This window comes from Diabrotica virgifera, chromosome 3 (assembly GCF_917563875.1).
Source record: "Diabrotica virgifera virgifera chromosome 3, PGI_DIABVI_V3a".
Lineage (NCBI taxonomy): Eukaryota > Metazoa > Arthropoda > Insecta > Coleoptera > Chrysomelidae > Diabrotica > Diabrotica virgifera.
In genome coordinates, this window is record NC_065445.1 from 237,847,402 (window position 1) to 237,873,504 (window position 26,103).

A 26,103-nucleotide genomic window follows, 5' to 3' on the forward strand; every position below is an offset into this window, starting at 1 on the left:
AAAAAATGCCCATTTATTGTTTGTACGGATCTAGCAAACACAAAACACTTGCAAATTCTGTAGAATACAGCACAGAGAGATACTCTCACATATATTTAACGCACATGAAAAGACTGAAGGTTGCAAAACACTAAAAAACAATACTTACAGAACTGTAAGTAGGCCTAATAAAATTTAAAAATATTACTGTATATTGGTAATTTGGCTTCGTAAACACTTAAAAAAAATGCTATTTTTTTCTTTTCTAATGATTTTTTGTGTGCAAAGTCACGCGACTTTTTAATAAACATTTCATCAAAGGCAGTTGCTTCTTTTTGTTGTTCGATATGGGTAGCTGTTAGTTGCAAGCTGCTTTACCTGCAACGTAGCTTATTTTATTTTCTTCATCTTCCTCTTCTATTTAAGCATCATCTGTGTCGTTATATTTCTCATTTTGCTGGCGAACGGCACACTCGGCGATTTCGTAGTCGTTCAAAACCTCGTTGTGTAGCTCTTTTTCAAAGTTGATCCACTCCAAAACATCTTCTTTAACAATGGGACCACAGTTCAGTAGTTGATAAATGTCGTGTAATAGAGGTGTATTGTCATCAGGTTCGTTAACAATAATGTTGTTTGGTTCATCTGCTGATGTGTTTGCTTGGTCAATCTTATCTTCTATATTTGGCCAAATTTTTTTCCAAGATTTTACAAAAGTCGACGGTGGTATTTCGTCGTATGCCTTGGCCGACATATACACAACATCCTTCATATTAACTGACTTCAGCACTTCTAGGTCTAAGTTGTCATCAGCCTCCAGTTTAGAAAGAACTTCAGAAAGCAGTTTTCGGCGATACTTCCTCTGGAAGCACTCAATGGCCCCTTGATCTATCGGCTGTTGAAAATTGGGGACAGCAGCTTAACTTCTTTTTCATCATCACAGTGAATATCTTTCTGGTGAGTAAGCACGTAGTCAGGAAGTAGAAGCGCTTTGATGGGCAGTTTTAATTTTGTCAAATATTTTTTCACTTTGGGAACAAATTCGTAAACGAACTATTCCCTGAACAAATATGATGTGTTCATCCGCGCTGATTTCTGCGACCGATAATACACTGGGAGAGTTTCCAGTTAAACGCTCCCGATTTTCCTGCTGTGCCAATGACAAATAGGGGTCATTGTGGATGCTCGAAGAATCTGAACACAAGGCGACCGATATCATCTCTTTGCTGACTTTAAAACCCGCAGCCGATGTTCCTTTCGGGGTGCAAAGGTTTTTCTGGGCAGAAGTTTAAAATTTAACCCAGGTTCGTCGACGTTGTCTATTTGCTCTGGGCTTAATTCTAGGTCACCGATGATTTTTAAAAATCTTGCAGAAAAATATTGGTGGCCGCTACAGGCAGAGAGCCGGCCGACTAAGCGGAGACCGAACTAACCGAGGCCGAACTTACGAGAGTCTACTGTACACGTTTGCAAAAGCTATCACCGAATATGTTTTTGATCAGACTAATAGTTTGCAAATGCTACAATGGAAGACGATAGGAAGACGAAAAAATAGGAAGACCCAGAAAGAGATGGTTGGATGATGTGGAAGACGACTTGAACATTATCAATGTAAGACTGAAGGAAACGTGTGAAATGAAAATAGTCCAAGATGTCACAGGAAATTCATTATGGGACAGACAACGTAGCACAGACCTCAGGCAAAACTGTAATATATAGAACCTAAATGACTGGACACTGAAAAGAAAAACAGCATGGCATAGCATATAAGCAGAATGGGAGAAGGAAGACTGGTAATGATAGCACGAGACAGATCAAACGGCCGAAGGAGTATAGGAAGGCCAAGGAAGAGATGGAGTGACAACCTGGATATCTGATGAGGAGGCATCCGAAGATGGAATAGGCGCGAGCCTATTAAAAAAGCAGGAAGAAGAAGAAGAATGTAAGACTATGGAGGGAAAGGATACAAGAGAGATCTCAATGAAAGGACATAGTCAGACTTGGGCAAAGACCCATCTAGGGTTGTGATGCCAAAATAAGAAGAATATCTAACAATGAAACACAGAAAACGTTTGTTTTCTATACTCCCACAAAATTTATTATAACTATGTGACTACAGCTGTTTCGGCAGAGTGCCTTTCTCAAGTGATTTAATTTACTGTGGGTTTGCCTTTTTAAAGTCTTTAACTGAAGAGGTTGAGGAGTGGGGAGCTGTTTGTCTCGAGTTGGTCATTCAGAATTATATCTGTATTTTTTAATTTATTAATTTCCATAGATTCTAATAAAGATAGCTTAAGGCCTTTATTTTGAATATGCAGAATTTGAAACTCTTCATTACAAGAATGAATATAATCTAGAAGATGAAGTGCGTATGTAGAGTAGAAGTGTTTGTTTTTCTATTGTTGAAAGCCCTTTTGTATTCTGCTATCCGTTTGTCAAAGGTTCTGCCAGTTTGACCGATGTAAGCTTTCGGACAGTCACCACAAGTTAGTTTGTAGACACCACTCTGTAGTTGTTTTCTCTTTCGGTTCTTATTGTTCTTAATATACTTGCTTAAGTTGTTGTTAGTTCTGAAAGCTGGTGTTATTCCTTTCTTTTTTATGTATCTGGCTTTTTTGTTGTTATCTTGCCAGTATATGTGATAGAGCAGAAGGTACTGGGTTCTTTCTGTGGTGGTGGATAGACTAATTTCAGGGCTTTATCCACCACCACAGAAAGAACCCAGTACCTTCTGCTCTATCACATATTATACTGGCAAGATAACAACAAAAATAGCCAGATACATAAAAAAGAAAGGAATAACACCAGCTTTCAGAACCAACAACAACTTAAGCAAATATATTAAGAACAATAAGAGCCGAAAGAGAAAACAACTACAGAGTGGTGTCTACAAACTAACTTGTGGTGACTGTCCGAAAACTTACATCGATCAAACTGGCAGAACCTTTAACAAACGGATAGCAGAACACAAAAGGGCTTCCAACGATAGAAAAACAGACACTTCTACATACGCACTTCACCTTCTAGATCACAATCATTCTTTTAATGAAGAGTTTCAAATTCTGCATACTCAAGATAAAGGCCTTAAGCTATCGTTATTAGAATCTATGGAAATTAATAAATTAAAAAATACAGATATAATTCTGAATGACCAACTCGAGACAAACAGCTCCCCACTCCTCAACCTCTTCAGTTAAAGACTTTAAAAAGGCAAACCCACAGTAAATTAAATCACTTGAGAAAGGCACTCTGCCGAAACAGCTGTAGTCACATAGTTATAATAAATTTTGTGGAAGTATAGAAAACAAACGTCTTCAGTGTTTTATTGTTAGATAAAATGATCTTCCATCAAGTAACGGTCGAATCCAACAATTATTTAGAAGAAGAATAGTTTGGTTATAGCGTGTTTTTGATAAAATAAACATACGGACATAGAAAAAAGGGTACCCAGTAATACTGAATTTATTACAACATCGTACAATACGTTGTGAAGAGTTACTTTAATCTGAATTGTGCCTAGAGTGAAAGACGAACAAATTTTCAACAGCTTAGTGAGTTTGATAGGGGAGAATAGTGTGCTTGCGTGAGGCCGATGTGTCCTTAAGTCGATAGTCTCCAATATAGGCTGTACACAGCCTACGGCGTGTATTGTAAACCATTGGTTAAGTCGGTGGTCATTTAAATTCACCCCGTTATTTAAATTTGTTTTAGAATCACTCTTTTTTAACTACACTAAATTTACAATCAAGATGCAGTAGAAATAAACAGACCAAGTCACGTTTAATGATACTAGGAGCACTCCCGAATCATAATTTACAATGTATATACATTGTAAATCCCAAATAATGATTTCCAAAGTTTATACATTGTAAATTATGATTCGGGAGTGCTCCTAGTAGCATTTAACGTGTCTTGGTTTTACTCCAGGGAAATAAGGTTTTTGTCGGGACACTTGAGCAGCCAGGTTGCAAATGGTTTTTTTGGGTACTATATGCCTAATACATTATAAATACAAAAATGCCCGTCACAGTTCGGACGAGAAACTTAGTTATTAACAAATAAGGGTCGAACATGGCAGTTTTTTCGTTTAAATCGCTACAGGTAAAAATAGGGTAATTATATATATTATTTAGAGTAACAGTATTTTAGTAGATCAGCCAAGGTTTAAAATTACACTTTTTGAATTTTGGTCCTATCATTTTTTGCTTCGGAAATTGCAATATAAGACTAGAATTTCAAAAATAAAAAATGTGCTATAACTTTTTGCGAAAATGACCTTAAGACTTTCATTTAGTTTAAATTTTATTCAATTTGTTTATCGCAAAGAGGTTTTGTTTCGCAATGTTATTGTTCAGAAAATAATAATGACATAACAATTCTGTAGAAACCACATGCAAGAATAATAGTTATATTTTCAAAATGTTGAAAAAAATCATTAAAAAGTCGTTTTTATCACTCCGAAAAAAGTTTAGTAAAATAGAGTCATTTTTGGCCTAAAAACAATTTGAATAGCTTTGTTAATCTTGACTATAGATAGAGTAACTCTACTTTAGGATTTCAAAAGCTTATATTTTTACACGAATTTTCGGAAAAAACTTTTTGCCTAGGTTAATTAGGCTTAAAGTTAGCCACTTTTATTATTTAATTTGCAGTTACTTCTATATACATCAAATTCTCCTGTAACACTGTTAGTTACCATACTACTCCGACACGGCTTGGCCGATTTTTATGAAATTTTACATGTATATTCTATAGGACGGAGAAGAGGTTTAAATCTATTTTTTATACCCATAAGTTATAAGGGAGGTTGCCCCCCTGCCATTTTTTTTTATTTTTTTAGACAAAATAATCTACCTTAATTTTATATGATGTAGAATTAAAAAATACATACAACCCTTAATTTTCACTCTTTTATCACCAACCCCTATTTGTTAATAGCCATCTATATATTTACATCTATAAAATTCTCCTGTCACAGTGTTACTTTACATACTCCTCCGAGACCGCATGACCGATTTTTATGAAATTATATATGTATATTCGGTAGGTCTTAGAATCGGTCGTAATCAATTTTTCATATCCCTGAGTGATAAGGAGAGTTCCCCCTAACATTTTGTAATGTTAGGTGGGGGTGTGTGTACATAACGTACTCTATAAGACTACGAGTACATACAAATTTAAAAAATTATGATCAAAATCCATCAACAAGCTCCGGCGATATTAATCGCAGCATATGTTTGCAGAATCAGTTTCATTTTTTCAGTGCACGGATTTTAATAATTCCCCTCCACCGTCTACGAATTAATTCCGTTCGGACGCCATTTTTAAAACTTTATTAACCATTCTGTTGAGGTTCAAAGTTTACCCAAACTATTACAGATAAACTATATATCTTCAACTTCAAAATAGCTCTAGTTAGGTTGCTTAATTGTTATAAACAAAGTAGCCGTCAATTAAATAAAAAAGTGGCTAACTTTGACCGTAATTAACCTAGGCAAAAAGTTTTTCTTTAAAAATTCGTATAAAAATACCAGTTTTTCAAATCCCATTGTTGTTTTAGCCTACAGTCAATATTAACAAAGTTATTCAAATTGTTTATAAGCCAAAAATCACTATATTTTAGTAAAATGTTTTCTGAGTGATAAAAATGACTTTTCAACGATTTTTTTAAATGCTTTGAAAAAAAGACTATTCTTCTTTCACGTTGTTTTCACAGAATTGCTATATCATTATTATTTTCTGAATAATAACATTGCAAAAAAAAACTCTTTGCGATAAACAAATTGAATAAAATTTAAACTAAGCGCAGAATAATCTTGAAATTTTTAGGGCATTATATGTACTGGTTGACTTAACTTTTTGTGCAATATCAAAGTCTTCAGTTCATTTTCGCAAAAGTTATAGCAAATTTTTTATTTTCGAAATTTTAGTCTTTTTTTGCAATTAGCGAAGCAACAAATGATCAGACCAAAATTCAAAAACTGCCATTTTACACCTTTGCTCATCTACTAAAAGAAAAATACTCTAAATAAGATATTTACTAACACTATTTTTACCTGTAGCGATTTAAACTAAAAAACTTCAATTTTTGACCCTTATTTGTTAATAACTAAATTACTCGTCCGAACTGTGACGGGCATTTTTGTATTTATAATGTGTTAGGTATATAGTACCCAAAAAACCCATTTGCAACCTGGCTGCTCAAGTGTCCCGAACATGGTATATTTTTGCCTTATTTCCCTGGTGTATTTGTTTATTTCTACTGCATCTTAAACGTAAATTTAGTATAATATGTATTTTCTGTTCTAAGATATATAGCGACACGCTTCATTTATTATTTTTTTAATTGCTAATTTTAAATAATAACTTTTCTCAAAACGAAAGAATACGTCTCATGTTAAATTCACATGTGTTTTCGTTCCTAAAATACAAAACCCGATTGTATAAAATTAATGGTTTTTTCAGGGAAACACAAATTGTCAGATTGGCCACGCTCTTTATGTCAACTTCTTAAAAACTACAGAAAGGTTCTCAGCTTTTAAAACGCCAAATTTAGTAATTTATCGCCTTTTCTGGCCACATGGTAGAACCACATACATGATAACATAATAGTGTTGTGATCTCGGTCAGTATGGACACAGCGGGCACGCAGCGCAGTCACACCCTCGCTAAAATAACAATCCCTTACGAGATATAAACGAAGCACGCTTGTTTACCCAAAAAAATAAATATATTACTGTTCGTTGTTTTACACTTACTTTAATTTCAATAATTGTTTCCGTAAACCACCAACGAAACAGATAGTTTTTGTCCTTCAAAGTTTACTAAAAGTAACGAAAATGAACAATTTTCCTACGGGCGTGACGTTGTACGCTATTGTGCGTTGTGTATATTGGAGACCATCGCCTTAGAAAAATAGCCACGAGGTTACACAGAAGTATCAATACAGTGGTGGTTTCGGCCTCACACCAAGATCGCCCCCTTAGGGTTTTGTCTCTACGGGACCGCTGCACGTTCACAAGGTCAATTGCAGACCAAAGGTTTGGAGAGCATGAAAGGCCTATTTCAATACGAACTGTTTATCGCCTGATAAGAAGTTTTGGGCTTACTTCATACCATCCTCAGTTTGTTCTACCTCTCACTACTAAACACCAAAGTGATCGACTTGTTTGGAGTAGGTAACAGCTGAACTGGGACCACGAATGGAATAACATTGTCTTTAGTGACCATTGACGTAGTAATACCATTGACGTAGTGAAAGACAAGATTCTCTATTTTCTATGGAAAAACATGTTCACCATACTTGGAATTATTACTTTTGGAAGCAGTTCACCTTTTAACTCTGCGTTACTCTTTACGAAAATCAGCCATGATTGATGATCACCCAGAATTTATTTTCATACAATTTCATATTTTTTCCTTTTTGTTTTATATCAAACGTGTTACATTATTTCTCTAAACGTTCGAATAACACCTGCAATAATTTATTTCAAAGACTCCGATTTCGCTTGAAATGATAAGTTTTTATAATGTTTTTTATTATCAAAGTTTTAAGTTAGGTAATTCGAATGGCTTACACCCATAAATCAAAGATACTTATGAAATCCAAAAAACCTCAAAGCCCATAATCTAGTCAAATATTGATTAAAACCGAGTATTTTTATTATCAAATATTATATTGGATTATTCCGAATTTATCAGACATGTATACGAGGAGTACGAATAAAGGATCCGACACAATTTGAACGTTTGAATTTGAAGAATTTGAACCTAATGGAAGTCTTTGCCGAACGTATTACCGATTTGGATAGGACATCTCCAGTTAATCATAATTTCATATCTTTGTCTATGTGTGGTTGTTGTTCTGTTCTGTGATCATCAAATAGTCCTTTCAAATATTGATCGATAAAACTACTGTGATCATCAAATCGATAAAACTACTGGTAAATCATATACAGAGAGAGTCTGTAAAGTGGAATAAATTCAATATCTCAAATACTAATTGTTTTTTTGGAAAATGCTCAGACCCGTCGATTAGTATTTCAAATTGTCCTTTTTGACATTCAATAATAATGTATACAGGGTGTCCCAATTTAGAGATATGACGTCATCGTCGATTTTCTTAAATGGCAACACTGTCATTTTGATAGCTAATTTGATAGGGTTTGTAAAGTTATACATAACTGCAAAATATCAAATTTTTATTCTCTACCATTTACAAGATTATAGAAAATAACAAAGTTATATCTGTAATTTGGAATATATTCAATAATTAAAATACTAACTGTTTTTTTGAAAAATGCTCAGACCCGTCGATTAGTATATCAAATTGTCCTTTTTGACATATAATAATAATGTATACAGGGTGTCCCAATTTAGAGATATGACGTCATCGTTGATTTTCTTAAATGGCAACACTGTCATTTTGATAGCTATTTTGATAGGGTGTGTAAAGTTATACACAACTGCAAAATTTCAAATTTGTATTCTCTACCATTTAGATGATAATAAAAAATAACAAAGTTATGAAAAAGAAGTAATCAACTAATAATTGAATTTAATTATTTCAATAAATTAAGCAAAAACTCATAATGTTGCCCTCAATTATTGTCAAATTGTCAATGGGCAACGTTATGAGCATTTGCTTAATTGAAATAAATAAATTCAATTATTATTTGATTACTTCTTGTTCTTCATAACTTTGTTATTTTTTATTATCTTGTAAATAGTAGGGAATAAAGTTTTGAAATTTTTCAGATGTGTATAACTTTACACACGCTATCAAAATAGCTATCAAAATGATAGTGTTGCCATTTAAGAAAATCAACGATGACGTCATATCTCTAAATTGGGACACCCTGTATACATTATTATTATATGTCAAAAATGACAATTTGATATACTAATCGACGGGTCTGAGCATTTTTCAAAAAAACAGTTAGTATTTTAATTATTGAATATATTCCAAATTACAGATATAACTTTGTTATTTTCTATTATCTTGTAAATGGTAGAGAATAAAAATTTGATATTTTGCAGTTATGTATAACTTTACAAACCCTATCAAATTAGCTATCAAAATGACAGTGTTGCCATTTAAGAAAATCGACGATGACGTCATATCTCTAAATTGGGACACCCTGTATACATTTTTATTGAATGTCAAAAAGGACAATTTGAAATACTAATCGACGGGTCTGAGCATTTTCCAAAAAAACAATTAGTATTTGAGATATTGAATTTATTCCACTTTACAGACTCTCTCTGTATAAATATTGTTATGATCTGCTTTCTCTTACTTTTATATTAATTAGTATTTATTTAATTAATTATTCAATTGTCGCAAATCAGACATAAAATTAAGAAAAATCTCAGGGTGCCTTTTTATCATACAAAAAAATAACTAAATTATCTTAGGTTATACTTATCCTTTCTCGTGGTTTCAGTATCTCTTAGTTGATCCTTTATTTATCAATCAAATCCTGTGGGCATAACTGTCCCAATGAAATTTTTACCACATAAATTAATTTTAATTCAACAAATATTTATCGGTTTGTTCTTGATAGCATTGATAAAACAAACTAAACAAACAAATTTAGATATTCGCAAAACTATTTATACTTCCTATTAAATTTTTGAAATATTTGAATTTTAGTTCATATGCTTTTACTCAAAAAAATTAACTTCTGAACATAAATAAAATCTATCACATAAGTTATTGACTGACCTTTTGATTCACACACAATGATGTCTCCTCTTGACCCAAACAGCTCTTCCTTGTTGATTATGTTAGGCTACCCATCAAAGCCCTCTCCGTTCTCAGCATCAATCCAACAGCATACCAGCAACTAATTCTCCAAAACACGAGCCAGGCCTCTTTTGACCAGTACTCGTTAAAAAAAACTCCAAAATTCTCTCCTCTCTTTCTCACAATAATATTCTCTCCCTTGGACTTTACAGAATCAAAGAGGTATTTCTTCTCAATTTTATCTGCCTCTCGTTCCACTTTTCAGCTACACTCTTCACTATCTAACAACCACTGGTACTTGCTTCTGAACTATTCACGAGAACTTTGACTGCTCTTCTCCGATGCCGGTCACATAATAATCTCCTTTTCCAAACTCTCTAAACATTCACCCTTCTCTCATCCCCATTCCACTTTTTTCATTCGAAAAACCCATGCATCCTTCCAAACAAATACTTCTACTCATGATAATTACTTTTCGGGAATTCTACAAATTTACTTGGGGCTTAAACAAAGAGCCTTAAAATTCCAACTTTCTCTACCTTACTTTTCTAAATATAATAATTACCTGTGGCTTTTGGCCTCTCCCGTAAGAAAGCAACCGTTTTAAAATTATAATCCCGAAATAAATTGTCTATTCGCATCACTTTATTTACTAATGTCTTTAATTCTTCAGGGAAGACTCATTAAGGATAAACCCACTGCTTAAAAACTAACTTATAATAAATGGTTACAAATCAATATACAGGGAGTATCAAATTTATGTGCCCGCGTTATATTAAAAAAAAATTAAGTTTTTATTCCATCTTTGATTGACAAAATGATACACAATAATATAGACCGCAATAAAGCAAAATATGGAGTTGATACTGTTGACCAGATATCTGAAGCTTCTAGTTGTGCAAGGTCCACCCTTCATTGGCCTTTGGTTATATTTTTTTAACTGACCAATATCGCGGAAACAAATATTCGTAAATTATGTATAAGATCAATAATCAGTAAATTTCTGGAAACTTTGGCTTTGAACTGATTCAATAACATCTTAAACGAAGAATTCACCAAGACAACTTTCCAATGCCTCTTCGCTTGAGGCTACAAGAAGTTGGCAGTTCCGTTCAAGATATTTCACTAAACCAAAATGAGGCGTATCGAAGGACGCAAAGATATGGAAGCAAAAAAACCACCATCTAAATTTGGATGTAAAGTGTTAAGTGTTACAAAATAAATGAATAGTTTACTTAGACGACTTAATTCAAGTTTATTTTAAAGGTGTTTACCCTTAATCATAGTTCTCTTGTATTGAATTCTTTTTTTTTTTTGTAATTCTTATATCCTTCTAAAAATATCGAAGACACTCTATTTTGTGATATGTATATATTTTTCAAACACTAAAAATGAGATAAAGATTGATATGTTTCTAGGAAAGAAGTTATTTTTATCATATTACTTTTTTAATATTAATAATTTTTATTAAAATAATGAGTAATGCGAAGGTTATCTTGGAAGCCAAAAATCATTAGACAGATATATTTATATTCCTTTTTTTAGTCCAGGGACCAAAGCTTTTCACGGCGTAATTTTTGTAGAATGGATCAATTTGCTTGACAATTTGAAAATAAGTAGTGGAGACAATGTTGTCAATCGGCGTATAATTATCCGATTTGCGTATCTTATTCGTATCTTTAAATAAATCGGATATTTGCGTATATTTTTCAGTGTATCTACCAATGTACAACAGACTAATAAACTTAAAAAAAATCCGCTTCTCATTCATATATTCCCAACAACATAATAATTTTCTTTGGTTCCATCCAAATTTCTATAAATAACCTGTATTATATTGGATGAATGTTAGCGACATCCGATACTTTTCCAAATGATAGATCCAATTCAAATTTCAAAAACAGCCGATTTTATTTATGGGTTTTTAATCTTTAAACGTATGATAGCTACTGCACGAATTAGATTTATTTTTATTTTATGTAGTGCAGCGCTTAGGCAAACGTCTGGTGAAAATATAATTGGCAACATTGATTTTAATTATAGAATAATTTTTGACGTAGCGTATCCCACGTTGTAACCAGGATGATCCTAAAGGGGGGGTTAACCCCCTAACCCCCCTGGTTACGCCTATGAACGTATATTTTCGTGACAAATCGGAGTTTTTTCTAGCGATCATCGGATAATCTAGAGAAATGCGGTTGGCAACACTGAGTGGATAGTCCGTGGATCAAAATCTATATGATGCCGACAGGCGCTTTTACCATGGGGGTGGTTGCCACCCCATCTCGGGGGTGGAAATTTTTTATTATATTTTGATCTCAAAAGTTAATAAAAACATTCATTCTAAGCAAAAAATGTTCTATACATTTTTTTGATAAAATTAATAGTTTTTGATTTATTCGCTATCGAAAGTGTTAGCTTTATATATAAAAAATCAATGTTTTTCGATGGTATACTCATTTACGATTCACTCAATTTTTGCCGTAGAACAAATTTTATCAAACCAAGTTCTTGGGAATTAAATTACCTACAATTTCATATTTAAACATTTTTTCGTATCTCTGATGCTAATCTTTCTATTCTGAAGAAAATGGCATTTTTTACCAGCAAACATTCGTTATTCACTTTAAACTTCAGTTTTTTTAAAACTAATCATTCGACGCCAGTCAAACTTCTAGAATCTATTAATAATACATAAATAAAGAAGAATAAATTAGGCCAATGACCAAAAATACCGCTATCTTACATTATTATGCTTCCAATTGGATTTCTCCTTTTTTTTTCAAAAAAATTATTGATTTTTTAACCGTAACTTTTTTATTTTTTATCTTAGAAAGTTCGTTAAAAAAGAATTTTGTAGGTTTTTGCAAGATCTATAAGGCTGTTAATATTAAATCTTTTTAAAATTCTCAGTTACAAAAAGAGGCGGCATTGAAAGGGTTGTTAAAGGTGGGTTTTGCATGATATTACAAGTTTTAATTGTCAATAGCTCACTCAATTTTTGCCCCAAAAAAATGTTTGCAAACCAAGTTCTTAGGAATTAAATAAGCTACAATTTCATGTTGAAATATTTTTTCGTATCTCTGATGCTAATTTTCTATTCTGAAAAAATGGTTATTTTTTACCAAACTACATAGACTCGTTATTCGCTTTTAACTCTATTTTTTTTAAACCTAATCATTCTAAGCCGACCAAACTTCTAGAACCTATTAACAATACATAAATCAAGAAAACCAAATCAGGTCAATGACAAATTTTAATTAGGGTGGTGATTAGGGGGTTGTTTACGATCACTTTTTTAGCTAGAGTTTTTTTTATTTCTGGAGATACATATTTTTAATTACTTTAAATTAGTTTCAACAAGTTATCCTCGAAAAATGCATTGTTTTCCCGTCCTTTGACTTTTAAACTACAATATTTAGCATTTGACGAAGGAGAGCCAACATTTAATAAAGTATAGCTCGATTACTATTGGTATTAAAGAAAATTTAAAAAAAAATGGTTTTGTTTATTTTTTCAAAAGGTACATTTTTGTTAGGTAAAGTTGTTTTGATAAAACGAAAACTTTTTGAGTTATTAGCAGAAAACTGTTTAAAAACATTGATTTTTGAAGTTATACTTCTTTACGATCGAGGGTGAAATTTTATAATTCCCTGGCCATGCGCAGACATACAGTATGTAGTTCGTTGCTAATCTTTCAAATTATGTATGTATCAGCGCAAATAAGTCATTAAAAGAATATATTAGTGTTCTTAGTAAATGTATTATTTATTATAATTTTTGTGTCTTTGGATTTGTCTTCCTCGGGCGTAAGATAATAAAATATCTATTTTTATACTTCACTTTGATCTATTTGTCACCGTGATGTGTAATTATATCCGACACGCCAATAGCACGGGGCTTGATAGCTCGGTTGGTATAGCATTGGACCAGAGATCGAAAGATCGGGGGTTCAAATCCCGGACGATTCATATTCATTTTTTTTTATTTTTTCATTTTTTTTTGGTATTGTTAAGTTTTGGTTAATTTTGGGTAATTATTGTTAATTTTTGGTATTGTAACTGTTAAGTATATTTATTTCGTTGAAATTATATATAAGTATAACTTCTTACGTGCGTACAAAGTACACACACATTCTTTTTTTTTTCGATATTAAACTAACATTAATAACATAGCGAATAAATCGAAAACTATTAATTTTTCAAAAAAATGTATAGAACGTTTTTTGTTTATAATGAATGTTTTTACCAACTCTTGGGGTCAAAATATAATAAAAATTTCCACCCCCAACATGGGGTGGCAACCACCCCCACGGTAAAAGCGCCTTTTGGCATGATATAGATTTTGACCCTTGGACTATCCATTACTTATTCTCAAATTTTCAAGCAAATCGATCCATTCTGTAAAAATTGTGAGGTTTTGTCCTATTTTAAGCTTCATTACTTGGACTATTTCTGGAGATGATTAAATTTATTTTTTCCGTTGCTGTTTAGATTAATAGTATATTAAGTATGGAGAGTACAAATACACGAGAGTACAAGACAGCAGAAACGAAAAATCAATCATAGATTACTTTTTGGTAAGCAGCAACAAATGGAAAAGAGTACAGGATACGAAAGTGAAAAGAGGCTCGGAGATTGGCAGTGACCACCATCTAGTAATAATGAGAATGAGAACAACAGAGGAAAAAGAAGAAAAGAGAAGAAAGGTAGTAAATGAAAAAATAAAAAGTTACAAATTAAAAGAGGAAATATATAAGAAGAAATTCCAAGAAAAATTAGATAATACTTTGAAAGGTAGGGCAAAAAATACAAATATAGAAAAAAAATGGGAATATCTAAAAACCAGCATAATCAAAGCAGCTGAGGAAACTTGCGGGAAAGCAAAAATAGCAAACACTAACATGAGGAGAACAGAATGGTGGACGGAAGAAATACGAGAGAAAATAAAGAACAAAAAAGACAAATGGAAAAGATACCTAAGCACAAAACACCCGGAAGATTACGAAGCATATAAAGAAAAAAGGAAAGAGGTTAAAATAGCGGTGAAAGCAGGAAAGGAAAGGTCATGGGAGATATTTGGACAAAAAATGACAAAAAATTATAGGGAAAACCAAAAACTCTTCTACGGCGCATTAAAACAACTCAGACAAAAGAAAGAGCACACGATGCCGAATATAAAAGACAAGAATGGAAACGTACTAACAGAAGAAAAACAAATAATGGAAAGATGGAGAGAACATTTCAAAGAGCTAACTCATGTAGACAAGGACAACATAGGGGAGATACAAGAAAGGAATGAAGAACAACAAGTGGAATCCATAACAAGAGAGGAATTAGAGAAAGCAATAGAAAGAGTAAAACTGGGCAAAGCACCAGGCAAGGATCATATCACCCCGGAAATGATAAAATTCATGGGGACAGAGGGAATGGATAGCATGAAAGAACTAATGAATGATATCATAAATAGAGCAGAATTACCAAAGGACTGGAAGAAAGACATTATATTACCAATACACAAAAAGGGAGACAAGAGAAACTGTAATAATTACCGAGGTATCACCATATCAAGTATCCCTGGGAAGGTATTAGCAAGAATACTAGAGACAAGAATAAAAACACAAATAGAAACAACTATGGAAGACACACAGTGTGGATTCAGGAAGGACAGAAGCACGCAAGACCTAATATTCACATTAAGACAAGTAAGTGAGAAGGTAATCAAGAAAAATAGAGAGATACATATGTGCTTCATTGACCTGGAAAAGGCGTTTGACAGAATCCGAAGAAAGGACGTTTGGAAGACACTAACAGAAAGGGGAGTCGACAGACACATAATAGAAGTAATAAAGGATATGTACAAAAATAATACAAATACAGTAAGAACCAATAACGAGGAATCCAGAGAATTTTCTACAAGTCAAGGCGTCAAACAGGGATGCGTGCTGAGTCCACTGCTATTCTCAGTGGTACTGGATGAAGCGATAAAGAAAGCCAAGAGAAGAATGAGAAAACTAACATTAGGATACTGGCAAATGAAACAGACTCAACTATCGGAGCTACTATTTGCAGACGACATGGTATTGATAGCAGAAAACAGAGAAGACTTACAGAACAATCTTGAAATCCTAGAAGAAGAACTATCAAACATAAATATGAAAATTAATACAGAGAAAACAAAAACAATGATAATTTCAAATACGAGGAAGACACACGCAATAGAATTAGACGGGAAACAACTAGAGCAAGTGGAATATTTTAAATACCTAGGAGTAATAATCGAATCAAATGGTAAACAAGACATGGAAATAAACGAGAGAATGGGACGAACAGGAAGCTTATTTAACACTATGAAAACAACATTTTTTGGGAAAAAAGGGATACCGGAAAAAGTAAAAACGGCAGTCGTTAAATCAGTAGTTAGACCAACAATCATGTATAGCAGCGAGACATGGACATTGACGGGGAGACAAAAATCCAGAGTCAATGCTATGGAAATGAGGTTCCTGAGGAAAATAGCAAACAGAAAAAGGACAGACAAAATACGAAACGAAACAATTAGACAAAACCTAAAACTAGAACCAATCAATGAAAAAATAGTAGAAGGACAACTTAGATGGTTCGGGCACGTGTGTAGAATGTCGAACGAGAGGCTAACAAAACGAGTGTTCGAAACGAGAGTGCAGGGGAAAAACAAAAGAGGGAGACCAAGAGTTATGTGGGTAGATGAAATCAGGAAAGAAGTCGAGAAGAAGGGATTGACATTGGAAAGTGCAAGAAACCTAGCGCAAGATCGGAAAGCATGGAGACTACAATGCCAAACTCAACTCCACCAGCCTTACACCTAAAGGTAGAAAGGCTTAGGACTAAGTAAGTAAGTAAGTAAGTATGGAGAACGGTAAGGGTTTTATACCGATCGAAGACAATTGTTTGGAGGAGGAGCGGAGCAACGACTCCAATTATTGTCCGAGATCGGTTACCCTTAACGTTCGACATGCTTATAACGTTTTTTGCACGATTGATACCATTATAAATTATAAAATTAAACATTTTCGTCATATTGACTAGTTTCATTCATTTTATCAAGATAAATACTTTGGTTGTTAGGTAGTAACTAGGGTGCATAACAACAATAGAGAATTGAGTTTTTATTTAGTTGTCAATAATTTTAAGTACAATTTTGATTATTATAAATTAAAATATGAGCGAAAGTGAATTTGAAGAAATTGAACGGGCTTGGGAAGAAGCTTGCCCAAACAAGTGGGATTTCATTAAATAATTTAACAAATTGTACCATAAGTTTCAATATTAATAAATAATTCGTTAGTTTTCTTTGTTCTTTCAAAAAATAAATTAAAATTAAGAGATTTTTTAACTCGACGGTAAGTGAATTACTTACCGTCGAGTTGGAGTACTTACCGTCGAGTTGCTAGTAAATGTCACCTACTGACGTAAAATCTGTCACGGTAAACAGTCAAAAATGATCAATCGTGCAAAAAATATATTTAAACAGTTTAAACAATATTATAATCCATTATTAAATAAACGTAGGTTTATTCCATTATTATAATTATATAGGGTGAGGCAGATAAAGGGCCTATTAGAAATATCTCGAGAACTAAAGGCAACAGAATCATGAAAATTGGAATGAAGGGGTTTTGAAGAGTGATCTATTTAATGAAAATATTTTCATCTATTTTCTATTTCCGGTTATACCGGAAGTTGTTTATAACTTCGTTTTTTTAATGGGACACCCTGTATATTTTTACATTTTTGGATTTTCCTCAATGTCTCCTTTCTTAATATATGACGTTTTATATTATTATACAGGGTAGTTTAAAAGATAATTACGTATTTTTATTAATTTCGTAGCAACTTTCACACCCTGTAGCATTATAGTACTTTGACATCAAAAACTCTATTTACGTTCAGATGATTTTTAATATAGTCTACTATTGTTAAACATTATTAGTATAGCTATATATTGAATTTTAGTATACAGGGTTGGTCAAAACACGGAATGAATATTTTCTGAGTTTTCTTAAATGGAGCACCCTGTATTTTAGTATTGTAGTGAAATGATATTTTATGGTACTTTTTTATTTTATAAGCATTCCCTATACCTAACTGCTTTAATTTGTGAGTTATTGGTGATTCAAGCCAAACATTAATTGCAACAAAAAATACGTGAAATTTTATTAGGTTGGCCTTGAAAATATTCAGTCACAAATAATTTTTCGGAAATAAATACATATTAATCTAGACTGATCGTTAAAATTCCCGATAATGGTTGAGCTATCAACATACTTACGTAGTTATGATTGTTGGTGCGATTAACAATTAAGCACAAATTAAAGCAGTTAGGTATAGGGAATGCTTAAGAAATAGAAAAGTAACATAAATATCGTTTCATTACAATACTAAAATAAAGGGTGTTCCATTTAAGAAAACTCAGAAAATACTCATTCCGAGTTTCGACCAACCCTGTATACTAAAATTCAACAATTAGCTATACTAATAATTTCTGACAATAGTAGACTATATTAAAAATCATTTGAACATAAATAAAGTTTTTGATGTCAAACTACTCCAATTCTACAGGGTGTGAAATTTGCTACAAAATTAATAAAAAAAAACGTAATTATCTTTTAAACTACCCTGTATAAGAATACAAAACCTCATATTTTAAGAAATAAGACTTTGAGTAGAATCCAAAATTGTAAAAATATACAGGGTGTCCCATTAAAAAAAAAACGAAGTTATAAGCAACTTCCGGTATAACCGGAAGTAGCGAATAGATGAAAATATTTTCATTAAATAGATCACTCTTCAAAACCCCTTCATGCCAATTTTCATGAGTCTGTTGCCTTTAGTTCTCGAGATATTTCTAATAGGCCCTTTATTTGCCTCACCCTGTATACTGTATTTCCTTTATTATACAGGGTGAATGGGGAGGAATGTGCCAAACTTCAAGACTGTATAATATACGTAAAAATAATCAAAAATAACTCATATGTTGTTATTCGATTTTCATTTGTTTCCGAGATATGGGGTGTTAAAATTTTTTTTACAAACTGACGATTTATTTATTGCTCTAAAACCGGTTGAGGTGTGCAAATGAAATTTGGTGGGTTTTAAAACATAGTTGTTGCGCATATTTTGACATATAATTAAGAATTTTATATTTATCATTGGCGCGCATGCGGATAATAATCTGTAATATTTAAAGATAAAAATGGTACGCCACTGAAATATTTCAAATTAAAAATCTTTCTTGAATTCCTCGTTCAATTTTTGACAAAATCTATCTTCCCTTTTTTCATGCAACGCTTCGTTTTCATGCAAAAAATAAAACATCTTAACGCTTACAAAGTTTTCGACGAAGTTTCTGTATGAATGTGTAGAAACTTATTCCGAATACGTTGTAAACGTTAAGATATTTTATTTTTTGCATGAAAACGAAGCATTGTATGAACAAACATGAAGATAGAATGTTTGTCAGAATTTGAACAGGGAATTCAAAAATAATTTTTAATTTGAAATATCTCAGTGGCGTACTATTTTTTTTCTTTAAAAAATTTCAGACTATTACTCGTACGCGCGCCAATGGTGAAAATAAAACTCTTAATTGTGGTCAAAACATGCGCAACAACTATGTCTTAAAAACCACCAAATTTCATTTTCACACCTCAACCGGCATTTTAGAGCAATAAATAAATCGTCAGTTTGCAAGAAAAATTTTAACACGCCATATCACGAAAACAAATGAAAATCGAATAACAACATATTATGAGTTATTTTTGATTATTTTTACGTATATTATACACTCTTGAAGTTTGGCACATTCCTTCCCACTCACCCTGTATATGTATCTAAATTTAAAGACTCCTTCCTACATATTATTATGGTTCCGAAACTACTTTTTTCTACAACCACTATTCAAAGTGCACTTTTCTGCACGGTTTTATGTTAGCAAACTTGATATTTTCTCACAGTATAAGATTTTTGACATTAGTGTGCAGAAAAGTGACGTTTCTGTGCCGCAAAGTGACGTTTCTGTGCCGCAAAGTTCTTTTCTGCACAGTTGACTACCTCATTCTGAGTAACGTTATATTCTGTTTACATCCGTGGACTACCGCATTCTGAGTAACGTTATATTCTGTTTACATCCGTGGTTAAACTTTAGACAAAAATATATAACCTATAAGACAATTATTATATTTAACTATAGCATAGAAACTAAATTATGGATGTTACAACTGTTTTATTTTACAATTTTATTCTTATTAAACATTTTATAATTATCAAATAACCAATAAGGATTTAGCAACCTGTGCAAGAGACGTGGAATGAAGTAGGTTTTGTGTAAATCCGTGACTGCATAAATATAGTGTCAATAATGTGTAATACTTGTTTAAATTTAAACAAATTAAGGCAGTGCATTAATTTTTTAACTGATTTCTGTGCAATTTATTTAGGTATAAGGAATTTAAATTGATTAGTAGGTATTAATTAAATACAGTTTAAAATTTATCACATAGGTACCTATTATAATTAATCGTCGTTTGGAAATTGTGATTTTTATTTTTAGGAAAAACTGTGCTTGTAGAAAAAGTATAGTGTGAAACACGTGCAGAAAGGTAATTTCTCACTCGTTTGAATTGCGGCACTCGCTTGCGCTCGTACCGCAACTTTTCAAACTCGTGAGAAATTAGTACCTTTCTGCACTTGTTGCACAATATACTATTTTCTACGAGCGTGCAAAAATGTCTACTTTCGCGCACGCATTTTAGTTTAGAAAGTTTCACTTTTCCGCACGCGTGTTACTTTTCCGCACGCGGTTTTTACTTTTCCGCACGCGTGTTAATTTAGATATGTTAATATGGCCTTAACGTAATTATAATACATGCAATAAACTAATATTTAGATATTATTTACTAATTTATTTCAAATATATCTTATTGTGTTCCTGTTTTAATGAAATTAACGCGACGATTCGATGAAATAAAATTATTTTGACATAATATTCGAAAGTCAAATCGGTAGACAATAACAGGCGTTTTGAATCATCGTCATGGAAACCAAGATCGTCGTCATGCTAACTAATTATATTGAAAGTTTGGTTTTGACAACCTTGTCAAAGAATTAATTTGTGTATGTATTTTCATATTAATTAAATTAATTGATTAAGATTTGGTAATTTTTGAAAGACTCTTAGAAAGAATATTGTACCTAACTCTTGCAGAAAGTCTCTTTTCCGCACTCGACTGCTTGCCGAACTCCCGCTTCGCGTCGTTCGGCAAACTGCAGTCACGTGCGGAAAAGAATGTCTTTCTGCACTTGTTAGGAAAATAACTATCTTGTTGCATATCTGACTCAAATACTCTGTTTATTAGTGCATTACCTCCGATTTCGTTGAACCTCCATCGATTTGCATGAAAATTGGTGAGTGGTTAGAGGATATCTCAAGGAACAAAGGTAACATGGTGCCAACTTGCGCTATTACCCTGGGGGTGGATGCACCCCTCCTCGGGGGTGAAAATTATTTTATTAAAAATAACCCCACAATTCGATAGAGGGACAAATTATAAACAAAATTTGTTATATAAAGTTATTAAAATAAATCAAAACTTTTTGAGTTATTAAAGATCAAAGATTTTAATTTTTCGTGAGAAAAATGCATGTTTTTAACTGATTTTTCATAAATAACTCAAATACCATAAGTTCTTACAGAAAAGTTATTATTATCAAAATTGAGGCTAATAAAAAATCAAATAAACTCCTTACAAGAAAAACCTTTCAATGTTAACTAAAAGTGAGTTATAGGTAATTGTATATTTTTTTCGTTGAGTACCCAAATCTAAGTATTCAAGCTTAATTACCGGGAAAATGATGCATTTTGTAACATAAACTATTAAACATTTGTCAGATATCATAAAAATATCTATCAAATAAGCCCTCGAACAAGTTGATAGCATTAAAATTTATGCACCAAAAATGTTCAAAATGTATCTTTTAAAAATTTTTCCAAAAAATGTTATTGTTTTTTTGTAAATACCTCCGTTAATTTTTAAGATATCAGGTTCAGCTAAAAACTAGTTAAAAGTTCATTCCAAGAGCTATTAAAAAACGTCGACACTAGTATTTTAAACCTCTTAGGTTTTTAAAAATAAAAGGTTAAATGGCCCCGGTTACATGGTTCTCGCAGCAAAATTGAAATTGTAAACGTTTCTATCTCGGTTATATATCATTTTTTACGTATTGATTATTTTTGGAGTTATTATCAAAAGAAAATGAAAAGTACGATAATTTTAAAAATTCTGATTTTTTTAAATTATATTTTTTTTTTCAAAAATATGCATTCTAAACCCGTCAAAATTGTTGAAATCATTAACTATGTTAACCTAAAGAAATTCTTGTGAGAATTACTACAAATTTTAATTTTTGTGGAAATGGCGTATGTTTTATTTTTCACTTTTTCCTAAAAAAATCGAAAGGGTTCTCTTATTTTCATCATAACTTGCTTAATTTTGATGCTATTAACTTCTACTTGAGCTCATTTGATAGGTATTTCGAATTACTTTGACAAGTCTTTAACAAATATATTCTATAAAATGCATCGTTTTCCCGTTATGTAAGCTTGAATACTTAGATTTGAGTACTCTTCGAAAAAAATATACATTCAATTACCCATAACTCACTTTGAAATAACATTAGTTAATTCTTTAAATGGGGAGTGTATTAAATTTTTTATTATCTTTAATTTTGGTAATAATAGCTTTTTCACAAAAGCTTCTAGGTTTTGAGTAATACGTGAAAAACAGCTTTAAAACATGCATTTTTTTTAAGAAAAAATAAAAATTTTGATATTTAATAACTCAAAAAATATTGATTTATGTTAATAACTTAACAAATTTTGCTTAGAAGTTGCCACTCTATCGATTTTTGGTATTATTTTTAATAAAAATAATTTCACCCCCGAGAAACCACCCCCAGGGTAAAAGCGCAAGTTGGCATCATGTCACCTTTGTTCCTTGAAGTATCTTCTAACTACTCACCAAATTTCATGAAAATCGATGAAGGTTTAACGAAATCGGAGGTGATAACCTTCAGTGACTCTACTATATAGGGTGAGGCAGATAACTCGCCTATTAGAAATATCTCGAGAACTAAAGGCAACAGAATCTTGAAAATTTGAATAAAGGGGTTTTGAAGGATGATCTATTAAATGAAAATATTTTCATCTCTTTGGAACTTCCGGTTATACCGGAAGTTGCTTATAAATTTAAATTTTTTTGAATATATAACATTGAAAATTTTGACATTCGTCAAAATTTTGCATTTTGCTCCGTTCCCCTTGAGATTTTAATGTTGCCCCCATCCCACACTTAGAAAGCGGGGTTGGGAGTCGTGTTTGATATCAATCAATAGATTTTAGGTCATTTGCATATTTTTTCTATCGTATCACGATAAATCTTTTTTTTTCGATTACAGCGCCATAAATTACCAATTCTCAAAATGTCTCGAATAAATGTTTGCTAGTTTTGTTGCATCGACAACCCACACTGCCTTCAAAATCTATACTATTTTTTGTTTTTTTTTTAATTATCTATATTCTATATGCCTGTTTTTTCAACAGAAAAGGTTATTGAAAAGTAGGAGTAAACTATTAAGTTTGAATCTTTGAGACCTTTATAATAACTACTTTACAGTAATGTCGTTAATAACCTTAGGATTGAAGCTTAGTATGTGTGGAACACTCATTGATACTTAGAAATACGTTTTGCCCCTGAAAATGATCTTGGCGAATATATCTGATCGTCGCAAAATAGATTTTTGTATAGCGACATACGAATATATGACCCTCAACTGTAGTAGGTATTGCAAATGTTGATTAAATTGTTTTTGTGTATGTTTTTGTTTTGAGTGTATTAAAGTGAATTTTTGTAAATTCAAATTAAAAAAGGTTTTTAGTTTAATAAATAATTATTTTTCAGAATCCAGGCTATATGAAAGACAAATTCAAATTAGTTATAGAAACTTTACACGTAGGAGACAAAGGTAATCAAGAAAATGTGAGTAATCTATTTTTTTCTTTCTTTTTTATGCTTTGGGATCATCATTTAATGGGTAAATGGTTGTGGTCGACATTTTCATTCCTCCCCGTACATAATTTGGTGTTGTGCAAATTGTGAATTGCATTTAAACAGAATCCTGGTTATATGAAGGAGAATTTTGTTATTTGTATTGAAAGTATGCATATTGCTGATAATGGTCATCAGGATAACGTAAGTATTCGGTAGTTTTCGACAAATTTGCCGCTTTCTGCACAAATTTTGAACGCATTAGCACTTTAAATCACCATAATTGTTTTTAGTGAAGGTTACTTGACATTGAGTTATACATGCAGTTCTGTCAACCGTTCAAGTCTGTTCCGCTCAATTTTTAAAATGTTATGCTGCTTCTGAAGCGAGTATTAATAGTTTGCCCCTATCATTAGTGAAATTGGAAATAAAAAAGAAAAAGTACTCATAAAAAGTACTTATTTGATAGCTAACTAACTAATAAACTGATAGCAAATTCTAGGAAGTATAAAAATATTGGACATCTTGGATATTAAAGCACCCTATGTAACGCACAGCCGGCACAGCTGAATGTGGCTGAATTTTTATGTACAGTGTTGCCATGCTGTTTTCTATATATTTCTTTCATAATTTCAATCAATGTTAAATGTACCTACAAGGATAATAGAATAATAACATTTACTTCTCCGTCATTATACTAGGTATAATGACAAATGAGGTGTCAAATTAAAGCTTATAATCCAAGGATAGTACTAAAGGTGGGAAATTAGATCTAGGTTGTCTGTCTGACCGCGAATATAACTCATCCGTCACTATAACAGGTAGAATGACAAATGAGGTGTCAAATGAAAGCTTATAATTCAAGGATCGTACTAAAGGTGAGAAATTTCTCACCTTTAGTACCATCTTTGGATTATAAGCTTTCATTTGACACCTCATTTGTCATTCTACCTGTTATAGTGACGGAGGAGTTATATTCGCGGTCGGACGGACAGCAGGACAGACAGCCTATGTCAAACTTCTCACCTTTAGTACCATCCTTGGATTATAAGCTTTCATTTGACACCTCATTTGTTGTTCTACCTGGTATAGTGACGAAGGAATCATATACGCAGTTGGACAGACAGACGGACAGACAGCCTAGGTTAAATTTCTCACCTTTAGTACCATCCTTGGATAAGCTTTCATTTGACACCTCATTTGTCATTCTACCTGGTATAATGACGGAAGAGTTGAGTTTGCAAACAGACAGACAAGACGGACAGACGGACGTGGACAATTCAATGTTTTTTTCAAAATTGGTGAAAACAACAACATAATAAACTTTACTTAATTGGTGTTTCAAAACTACTTACTTTTAACACATTACACAATATTACAAGGTTTCTAGCAAGTTAAACGTCACAATGATTTAAAATAATCAAGTAAAAACCTATACATATATACATAACATATTAGAACATACCTAAAATACACAAAAATGATACATTTCACATACAAATATAATATCACAAAAAATTGTAACGTGATAGTATGAAAAAATAGAGGATACGGCAACGGTGTTACATGTGACGGTCGGACCGAGTCGGATCCAATGCCAATATCTACACAGACATATTTTAGGGTGCTTTAAATCCAAGATGTCCAAAATATCATACCCCTAAGTGTGATAAATCTTGCAAGCACTAAATACTGATAAACTGCAAGAAAAGAACTTGAACTTGAAGGCTCCCTATCAGAGGAAATAAGTATTCAGAAGAGTGTCCGACAGGGTGGTATTATCTCACCAATTCTCTTCAATTTATACTCTGAGTATATTTTCCGTCAACCATTAGAAGATGAGTCAGTTGGAATAGCGATAAATGGAGTTCTTGTCAACAACACCAGATATGCTGAAGATGCAGCTATAATAGCCAACAACTTTTATGACGCACGGTTTAACCCGGGCACATTCGCGCTCTCTTATGTCACGTAAGCAGTCGCGCGTTAGATTAAATCTAACAATACGAATTTAAAACAAATTTCTATTTTATAATATTTTTATTTACTTGTTATGTTAAAAATATTCATTTTTAGCGGAGTTAACGGTTTAGGAGTTAACGGAGACAGTAACAGCAATGGTTACCAGAATAACAAACGAGGAAGTGACTCAAGCACTTCAAAAAATAAAGAAAGGAAAAGCAGTCGGACCAGATGATATTCCTGGGGAAGTATGGAGAGCATTGGGAGAGACAGGAATAAGTTGGCTAGTAGGTCTATTTAATAGAATTATGGAAGTTGGACAAATGCCAGACGA

The 26,103-nt window shown here is 32.4% G+C and overlaps 1 protein-coding gene across 2 annotated transcripts in view; it reads left to right on the forward strand.

The window, feature by feature from the left end:
- The window catches only part of LOC114332158 (phosphatidylinositol transfer protein alpha isoform), a 105,805-nt gene that overhangs the window by 42,287 nt on the left and 37,415 nt on the right, over positions 1-26,103 (forward strand). Inside the window, exon 4 of one of the 2 annotated variants that reach the window (XM_050645991.1) lies at positions 23,934-24,011. In XM_050645991.1, the coding sequence (XP_050501948.1) occupies positions 23,934-24,011 (78 nt within the window). Of the gene's footprint in view, positions 1-23,720; positions 23,799-23,933; positions 24,012-26,103 lie in introns of both variants that reach the window. The other variant, XM_050645990.1, reaches the window with a different exon arrangement.